The sequence below is a fragment of the Homarus americanus genome, unplaced genomic scaffold (genome assembly GCF_018991925.1).
Source record: "Homarus americanus isolate GMGI-L3 unplaced genomic scaffold, GMGI_Hamer_2.0 scaffold40076, whole genome shotgun sequence".
Classification (NCBI taxonomy): domain Eukaryota; kingdom Metazoa; phylum Arthropoda; class Malacostraca; order Decapoda; family Nephropidae; genus Homarus; species Homarus americanus.
In genome coordinates, this window is record NW_024731998.1 from 2323 (window position 1) to 12500 (window position 10178).

Here is a 10178-nt window from a genome sequence, read left to right on the forward strand (position 1 = left end):
CAGTGTACTAACACCATACAGTGTACCACCAACACTAAACAACAGTGTACCAACACTATACATGACTGTACCAACACTATATAACAGTGTACCAACACTATTCAACAGTGTACCAACACTATACAACAGTGTACCAACACTAAAAAATAGTGTACCACCACTATAAAACAGTGTACCAACACTATACAACAGTGTACAAACACTATACAACAGTGTACAAACACTATACAACAGTGTACCAACACTATACAACAGTGTACCAACACTATACAACAGTGTACCAACACTATACGACAGTGTACCAACACTATACAACAGTGTACCAACACTATACGACAGTGTACCAACACTATACAACAGTGTACCAACACTATACAACAGTGTACCAACACTATACAACAGTGTACAAACACTATACAACAGTGTACCAACACTATACAACAGTGTACCAACACTATACGACAGTGTACCAACACTATACAACAGTGTACCAACACTATACGACAGTGTACCAACACTGTACAACAATGTACCAATACTATACAAAAGTGTACCAACACTATACAACAGTGTACGAACAATATACAACAGTGTACCAACACTATCCAACAGTGTACAAACACTATATAACAGTGTACCAACACTATACAGTGTACCAACTCTATACAACAGTGTACCAACACTATACAACAGTGTACCAACACTATACAACAGTGTACCAACACATATAACAGTGTACCAACACTATACATCAGTGTACCAGCACTATACAACCGTGTACCATCACTATACAACAGTGTACCAACTATATAATAGTGTGCCAACACTATACAACAGTGTACCAACACTATACAACAGTGTACTAACACTATACAAGAGTGTACCAACACTATAGTACAGTGTACCAACACTATACAACAGTGTACCAACACTGTATAAACAGTGTACCAACACTATAAAACAGTGTACTAACACTATATAAACAGTGTACCAACACTATACAACAGAGTACAACAACACTATAGAAACAGTGGACCAACACTATAAAACAGTGTAGCAACACTATATAAACAGTGTACCAACACTATACACCAGAGTACCAACACTATACAGTGTACCACCAACACTATACAACAGTGTACCAACACTATACAATAGTGTACCAACACTATACAACAGTGTACCAACACTAGACAACAGTGTACCAACACGATACAACTGTGTACCAACACTATAAAAACAGTGTATCAACACTAGACAACCATGTACCAACACTATACAACAGTGTACCAACTCTATACAACAGTGTACCAACACTAGACAACAGTGTACCAACACGATACAACTGTGTACCAACACTATAAAAACAGTGTATCAACACTAGACAACCATGTACCAACACTATACAACAGTGTACCAACACTATACGGTGTACCACCAACACTATACAACAGCGTACCAACATTATACAACAGTGTACCAACACTACAACAGTGTACCAACACTATACAACATTATATCAACACTATACAGTGTACCAACACTATACAACAGTGTATCAACACCATACAACAGTGTACCAACTCTGTACAACAATGTACCAACACGAGACAACCATGTAACAACACTATACAACAGTGTACCAACTCTACACAACAGTGTACCAACACCATACAACAGTGTACGAACACTATACAAGTGTACCAACACTATAAAAACAGTATACCAACACTAGACAACCATGTACCAACTCTACACAACAGTGTACCAACACTATACAAAAGTGTACCCACACTATACAACAGCGTACTAACACTATACAACAGAGTACCATCACAATACAACTGTGTACCAACACTATACAACAGTGTACCAACACTATACAACAGTGTACCAACACTATATAAACAGTGTACCAACACTATACAACAATGTACCAACACTATACAGTGCACCACCAACACTATACAACAGTGTACCAACACTAAAAAACGGTGTACCAACACTATACGGTGTACCACCAACACTATACAACAGTGTAACAACACTATATAACACTGCACCATCACTATACAACAGTGTACCAAAGCTATACAACAATGTACCAACAGTGTACTGTGTACCAACTCTATACAACAGTCTACCAACACTATACAATAGTGTACCAACACTATACAACAGTGTACCACCAACACTAGACAACAATATACCAACACTAGACAACAGTGAACCAACACTATACTACAGTGTACCAACACCATACAACAGTGTACCAACTCTATACAACAGTGTATCATCACTATACAACAGTGTACCAACTCTATACAATAGTGTACCAACACTAGACATCAGTGTACCAACACTATACAACTGTGTACCAACACTATAAAAACAGTGTATCAACACTAGACAACAATGTACCAACACTATACAACAGTGTACCAACACTATACAGTGTACCACCAACACTATACAACAGCGTACCAACATTATACAACAGTGTACCAACACTACAACAGTGTACCAACACTATACAACATTATATCAACACTATACAGTGTACCAACACTATACAACAGTGTATCAACACCATACAACAGTGTACCAACTCTATACAACAGTGTACCAACACTAGACAACAGTGTACCAACACTATACAACTGTGTACCAACACTATAAAAACAGTGTATCAACACTAGACAACAATGTACCAACACTATACAAAACTGTACCAACACTATACAGTGTACCACCAACACTATACAACAGCGTACCAACATTATACAACAGTGTACCAACACTACAACAGTGTACCAACACTATAAAACATTATATCAACACTATACAGTGTACCAACACTATACAACAGTGTATCAACACCATACAACAGTGTACCAACTCTGTACAACAGTGTACCAACACGAGACAACCATGTAACAACACTATTCAACAGTGTTCCAACTCTACACAACAGTGTACCAACACCATACAACAGTGTACGAACACTATACAAGTGTACCAACACTATAAAAACAGTGTACCAACACTAGACAACCATGTACCAACTCTACAAAACAGTGTACCAACACTATACAAAAGTGTACCAACACAATACAACTGTGTACCCACACTATACAACAGTGTACCAACACTATACAACAGTGTACCAACACTAAACAACAGTACCAACACTATACAACTGTGTACCAACACTATACAACAGTGTACCAACACTATACAACAGAGTACCATCACAATACAACTGTGTACCAACACCTTACAATAGTGCACCAACACTATACAACAGTGTACCAACACTATACAACAGTGTACCAACACCATACAACAGTGTACCAACACAATACAACAGTGTACCAACACCTTACAATAGTGCACCAACACTATACAACAGTGTACCAACACTATACAAGTGTACCACCGCTATACAACAGTATACCAACACTGTACAACAGTGTACCAATACTATACAATAGTGTACCACCACTATACAACAGTGTACCAGCACTATACAACAGTGTACCAACACTATACAATAGTGTACCACCACTATACAACAGGGTATCACCACTATACAACAGTGTACCAACACTATACAATAGTGTACCACCACTATACAACAGGGTATCACCACTATACAACAGTGTACCAACTCTATAGAAGAATGTACCAACACTATACAACAGTGTACTAACATTATACAACAGTGTACCAACACTATACAACAGTGTACCAACACTATACAACAGTGTACCAACACTATACAACAGTGTCCCTACACTATTCAATAGTGTACCAACACTATACAGTGCACCAACACTACACGAGAGTGTACCAACTCTATACAACAGTGTACCAACTCAAAACAACAGTGTACCAACTCTATACAACAGTGTACCAACTCTATACAACAGTGTACCAACACTATACACCAGTGTACCAACACTATACACCAGTGTACCAACACTATAAAACAGTGTACCTGCACTATACAAGTGTACCAACACTATACAACAGTGTACCAACACTATACAACAGTGTACCAACTCTATACAACAGTGTACCAACACTATACAACAGTGTACCATTACTATACAACAGTGTACCAACCCTATACACAATGTACCAACACTATACAACAGTGTACCAACACTATACAACAGTGTATCAACTCTATACAACAGTGTACCAACACTATACAACAGTGTACCAACACTATACAACAGTGTACCAACACTATACAACAGCATACCAACACTATACAACAGTGTACCAACACTATACACAATGTACCAACACTGTACATGGATGCAACAGTAGTAATGGAAAAAGGGTAAAATAGTTGCTATACATTTCTCCCGGCATCACAATTGGGCCTCTTGGTGTCTCTCGGTTAAGCAGTAAGTAGCCAATGGCGTAAGGGCCCTGGGTAAACAGTTAACCAGTTCTCTCATAGAATTAGCCCCAGGGACGAGTGCCCACCTCAACTACACGCTATACCCTGCGCAAGGCAATACTTAGCCGCACTTAGCATGTGATGATCTGGAGCCTGGCAAATTATGTTTCTAAGGCTTATATCACCGCTGGGAGCTACATAGTGACATTCGTCGTCCTCCTGTGGTGGGCGGGGGTGTAGGCTGTGGGCAGGGGTGTGGGCTGTGGGCGGGGGTGTGGGTTTTGTGGTGTGGGCTGTGGGCGGTGTGGGCTGTGGGTGGGGGTGTGGAGGCTGTGGGTGGGGGGTGTGGGCTGTGGGCAGGGGGTGTGGGCTGGGGGCAGTGGGCTGTGGACAGGTGTGAGCTGTGGGCGGGGGTTTGGGCTGTGGGCAGTGTGAGCTAAGGGCGGGGGTGTGGGCAGGGGCGAAAGGATGTGGGCAGGACGTGGGCTGTGGGCAGGGAGTGCTGCAGGTTATGGGCAGGGTTTTGGCTGCGGGCGGGGATGTAGACTGGGCGAGGGGTGTGTGCTGTGGGCAGGGGTGTGGGCAGGGGGTGTGTGCTGTGGGTGAGGAGTTGTCTGTGGGCAGGGGGTGTGGGCTGTGGGCAGGGTGTGGGGTTGTGGGAGGGGGTGTGGGCTGTGGACAGAGGTGTGGGCTGTGGGCAGGGTGTGGGCTGTGGGCGGGGTGTGGGATGTGGGCCGGGGTGTGGGCTGTGGGCAGGGTGTGGTCTGTGGGCGAGGTGTGGCGGGGATGTGGGCTGTGGGCAGGGGTGTGGGCTGTGTGTGTGGGCGGAGGTGTTGATTGTGGGCAGAGATGTGGTTGTGGGCGGGGGGTGTGGATTGTGGGCAGGGGGTGTGGGATGTGAGCTGTACACTTGGGGGTTATAGACTGTGTGAGCGTGGGTTGATGGACGGGGGTTGTCAGGAGGAAGTTGTGGAGGCTGTGGTCGGAGGTGTGGGTTGTAGTTGGAGGTTGTCGGTTGTGGTCAAGGGCGTCCTAGGCTGTGGGCAGGGCGTTTCGGCTGTGGGCAGGCGGTGTGGGGCTATAGGCGGGGGTGTGGGCAATAGGCAGGGGGTGTGGGCTGTGTGGCAGGGGCGTGGGCTGTGGGAGGGGTGTGTGAGCTGTGGGCAGGGGGTGTGGGCTGTGGGCAGGGAGTGTGAACTAAGGCGGGGATGGGCTGTGGGCCGGGGGGGTGTGGGCAGGGACATGACGGGCTGTGGGCAGGGAGGTGTGGGCTGTGGAGGGCAGGGGCTGTGGGCTGTGGGCTGTAGGCGGGGGGTGTGGGGAAGTGGGCGGGTGAGTGCTGTGGGCAGGGGGTGTGGGTTTGGGCAGGGATGGTCTGGGTTGTGGAGGCCTGGCGTGGGCTGGGTTGTGGGCTGTTAATCCATGGGCTGGGCGGGGAGACTGTGGGCTCTGGGCAGGTGTGGGCAGTGGATGGGGTTGTGGACTGTAGGCGGGATTTGTGGCTATGGTCGGGGTTGTGGGCTGTGGGCGGGCGCCCGTGGGCAGGGGTTTTTGTTGGCTGTGGTCGGGGGTTGTGGGCGGGGATTGTGGGTTGTAAGAAGGCAGGGGTTGTGGGCTGTAGGCAGGGGGGTTTTGGGCTGTGGGCAGGGGTTGTGGGTTCTGGTCGGGGAGGGGGCTGTGGTCGGGGGAGGGGCCTGTGATCAGGGGGGAGGGCCTGTGGTCAGAGGGTGGGCTGTGTGGTTGGGGAGGGCCTGTGGTCGGGGAGGGTGGGCTGTGGTCAGGAGGGGGTGGGCTGTGGTCGGGGAGGAGGGCCTGTGGTCGGGGGCTTGTGGTCGGGGAGGGGCCTGATGTTGGGGGAGGTTGAGGGTTGGGGGGAGGGGGCTGTGGTCGAGGAGGAGGGGGCCTGTGGTCGGAGGAGGTGGGTTGTGGTTGGGGAGGGGGCCTGTGGTCAGGGGGAGGGCTGGAGGCTGTGGTCTGAAGAGGGCGCCTGAGGTTGGGGGAGGGGGCTGTGGTCAGGGGAGCAGGCCTGTGGTCGGCGGAGGGCCTGTGGTCGGGAGGGGTGGGCTGTGGTCAGGGGAGAGGGGGCCTGTGGTCGGGGAGGGGTGGGCTGTGGTCAGGAGGGTGGGCTGTGGTCAGGGAGGGAGGGCCTGTGGTCGGGGGGAGGGGGCCTGTGGTCAAGGGGAGGGCCTGTGGTCGGGGAGGGCTGTGGTGCAGGAGGCCTGTGGTCGGGAGGGGGCCTGTGGTTGGGGGAGGGACCTGTGGTCCAGGGAGGTGGGCTGTGGTCGGGGAGGGCCTCTGGTCAGGGGAGGGAGTGGTGGTCAGGGAGGAGGGAGGCCTGTGGTCGGGGAGGAGGGGGACCTCTGTGGGGTCGGGGGAGGGACCTGTTGTCAGGGAGGGGGTGGGCTGTGGTCAGGGGAGGGGTGGGCTGTGTGGTCGGGGAGGGTGGGCTGTGGTCCGGGGGAGGGGGGGGGGCTTATTGGTTGGGGGAGGGGGCTGTGGTCGGGGGGGGGGCCCTGTGGTCGGGAGGAGCCTGTGGTCGGGAGGGGTCCCTGTGGTCAGGGGAGGTGGGCTGTGGTCAGGGAGGTGGGCTATGGTCAGGAGGGGTGGTGTGGGCTGTGGTCAGGGAAGGTGTGGAGGCTATGGTCAGGGGTGTGGGCTATGGTCGTGGGGTATGGTCATGGGTGTGTGCTATGGTCGTGGGCTGTGGTCAGGGTGTGAGCTGTGGTCAGGGGTGTGGTCAGCTGCGTGGGGGTATGTGGTCAGGGGGTGTGAGCTGTATGGTCGGCAGGTGTGGGCCTGGTCTAAAGGGTGGGGCTGAGGTCGTGGGCTATGGTCGTGGGCTGGGGTCGAGGGTGTGAGCTGTGGTTGCGGGTGTGGGCTGTGGTCAGGATGTGAGCTGTGGTCAGGGGGTGTGAGCTGTGGTCAGGGGGTGTGGGCTGTGGTCAGGGGTGTCGGCTGTGGTCAGAGATGTGGGCTGTGGTCAGGGGAGTGTGAGCTGTGGTCGGTGGGTGTGGGCTATGGTCCGAAGGGTGTGGGCTATGGTCGTGGAGGCTATGGTCGTGGAGGCTGGGGTCGGGGAGTGTGAGCTGTGGTTGCAGGTGTGGGCTGTGGTCAGGGGGGTGTGAGCTGGTCAGGTGTAAGCTGTCGTCGGGTGTGGAGGCTGTGGACAGGGGGTGTGGGCTGCAGTCCCGGAGGTGTGGCCTGTGGTCTGGGTGTGGGCTGTGGTCGGGGTGTGGGATGTGGTCAGGTGTGGGCTGTGGTCAGGAGTGTGGGCTGTGGTCAGGAGAGAGTGGTCAGAGAGGGGTGTGGTCAGAAGGAGGGTGTGTGGGCTGTGGTCGGGAGGGTGTTATGGGCTGTGGTCAGGATGGGGGTGTGGAGCCCGTGTTCAGGGGTTGTGGGCTGTGGGTGAAAGGGTGTGGAAGCTGTTCGTCGGGGTGGGGGTGTGGTGCTGTGGTCGGGGTGTGGGCTGTGGTCAGGAGGGTGTGGGCTCTGGTCAGGGGGAGGTGTGGAGGCTCTGGTCGGGGCGTGTGGGCTCTGGTCGGGGGATGTGGGCGCTGTTCATCAGGGGGGGGTGTGTGTGTAGTCCTAGGGTGTGGGCTGTTCGTCGGGATGTGTGGTGCTGTGGTCAGGGGTGTTGGCTGTGGTCAGGGGTGTGGGCTATGGTCGTAGGGGTGTGGTCGGGTGTGTTGTGGCTGGGGGGTGTGGTGCTGTTGTCGGGGTGTGGGCTGTGGTCGGGAGTGTGGGCCGTGGTCGGGGTGTGGTGCTGTTGTCGGGGGTGTGGGCTGTGGTCCAGGGGGGTGTGGTGCTGTTGTCAGGGGTGTGGGCTGTGGTCAGGGGGTGTGGGCCGTGGTCAGGGGTGTGGTGCTGTTGTCGGGGTGTGGCCTGTGGTCAGGGGTGTTGGCTGTTGTCAGGGGTGTAGGCTGTGGGCGGGGTTGTGGGCTGGGCCGGGGAGTGTGGGCTGGTCGTAGGGGTGTGGGCTATGGTCGTGGGGTATGGTCGTGGGGTATGGTCGTCGGCTGTGGCCGGGTGTGTGTGGAGCTGTGGTCAGGGGGTGTGAGCTGTGGTCAGGGGGTGTTGGCTGTGGTCGAGGGTGTGGGCTGTGTGGTCAGTGTGTGTGGGCTGTGGTCAGGGGTGTGGGCTGTGGTCGGGGGTGTTGGCTGTGGTCGAGGTGTGGGCTGTGGTCAGGGGTGTGGGCTGTGGTCAGGGGTGTGGCCTGTGGTCGGGGTGTTAGCTGTTGTCAGGGTGTAGGCATGGGCGGGGGTTGTGGGCATGGGCGGGGAGTGTAGGCTACGGTCATGGGGTGTGGGCTATGGTCATGGGGTATGGTCGTCAGCTGTGGTCAGTGTGTGGGCTGTGGTCAGGTGAAGCTGTGGTCAGGGGTGTTAGCTGTTGTCGGGGGGTGTACGCTGTGGGCGGGGGTTGTGGGCTGTGGGCAGGGGAGTGTGGGCTACGGTCGTAGGGGTGTGGGCTGCTGGTCGTGAAATTATGGTAGTCGGCTGTGGTCGGGTGTGTGGGCTGTGGTCGGCGGTGGGCTGTGGGCAGGGGGTGGCTGGTCAGGGGTGTGGGCTGTGGGTCAGGGGTGTGGGGGTGTGGTGGGGTGTGGGGTGTAGGCAGGGGATTGTGGGCTGTGGGCAGGGGCTGTGGGCATGGGCTGTGGGTGGGGTTGTTGGCTGTGGGCGGGGTTATGGGCTGTGCGTGGGGGTTGTGGGCTGGGCAGGTTGTGGGCTGTGGGCAGAGGTTGCGGGTTGCAGGAGGCGGGGTTGTGTGGGCTGTGGGCAGGAGGTTGTGGGCTGTGGGCGGAGGTTGTGGAGCTGTGGGCGGGAGGTTGCGGGTTGCAGGCAGGGGTTGTGGGCTGTGGGCGGGGTTGTGGAGGGCTGTGGGCGGGGGTTGTGGGCTGTAGGCGGGGAATGTGTATGTATGGTGGTACTCAAGTGTGCGGTCTTACCTGTACTTATGAATAATCACTGCTTCCTCAATCCGCTTATACTGCAGAGAGAAAAAGTGTGTCTTAATTATTTAATAAACACCTGTGAATGATGCTGATGATGCTGATGATGGTGTTGGAATGATGGTGATGATGGTGTAGGAATGGTGTTGATGGTGTAGGAATGGTGGAAGGTGATGGTGTGGGAATGGTGGTGATGATGGTGATGATGGTGTAGGAATGGTGGTGATGATGGTGATGATGGTGTAGGAATGGTGGTGATGATGGTGATGATGGTTGTAGGAATGGTGGTGATGATGATGGTGATGATGGTGTGGGGAATGGTGGTGATGATGGTGATGATAGTGTAGAATGGTGGTGGATGATGGTGCAGGAATGATGGTGATGATGGTGATGATGGTGTATGGATGATGGTGCAGAAATGATGGTGGTAATGGTGTATGGATGATGGTGCAGAAATGATGGTGATGATAGTGTTTGGATGATGGTGCAGGAATGATGGTGATGATGGTGTATGGATGATGGTGCAGGAATGATGGTGATGATGGTGATGATGGTGTATGGATGATGGTGCAGAAATGATGGTGGTAATGGTGTATGGATGATGGTGCAGAAATGATGGTGATGATAGTGTTTGGATGATGGTGCAGGAATGATGGTGATGATGGTGTATGGATGATGGTGCAGGAATGATGGTGATGATGGTGTATGGATGATGGTGCAGGAATGATGGTGATGATGGTGTAGGAATTGTGGTACAGGAATGATGGTGATGATGGTGTATGGATGATGGTGCAGGAATGATGGTGATGATGGTGT

At 52.4% G+C, this 10178-nt stretch overlaps 2 protein-coding genes across 2 annotated transcripts; one reads left to right on the forward strand and one right to left on the reverse strand.

Moving 5' to 3' along the window:
- Positions 1-270: 270 nt before the first annotated feature.
- Positions 271-4539, forward strand: LOC121868152 (nitric oxide synthase-like; the record flags this gene model as incomplete). Its single annotated transcript, XM_042368469.1, has 3 exons — positions 271-336; positions 3642-3726; positions 4481-4539. Coding segments are annotated over 3 exons (210 nt in total), but the record flags the coding sequence as incomplete, so codon positions are not given.
- Positions 4540-5611: 1072 nt separating this feature from the next.
- On the reverse strand, positions 5612-9308 carry LOC121868151 (extensin-like; the record flags this gene model as incomplete). The annotated part of the gene is made up of 2 exons (XM_042368468.1): positions 5612-6029; positions 8820-9308. Coding segments are annotated over 2 exons (907 nt in total), but the record flags the coding sequence as incomplete, so codon positions are not given.
- Between the last annotated feature and the right edge of the window lie 870 nt (positions 9309-10178).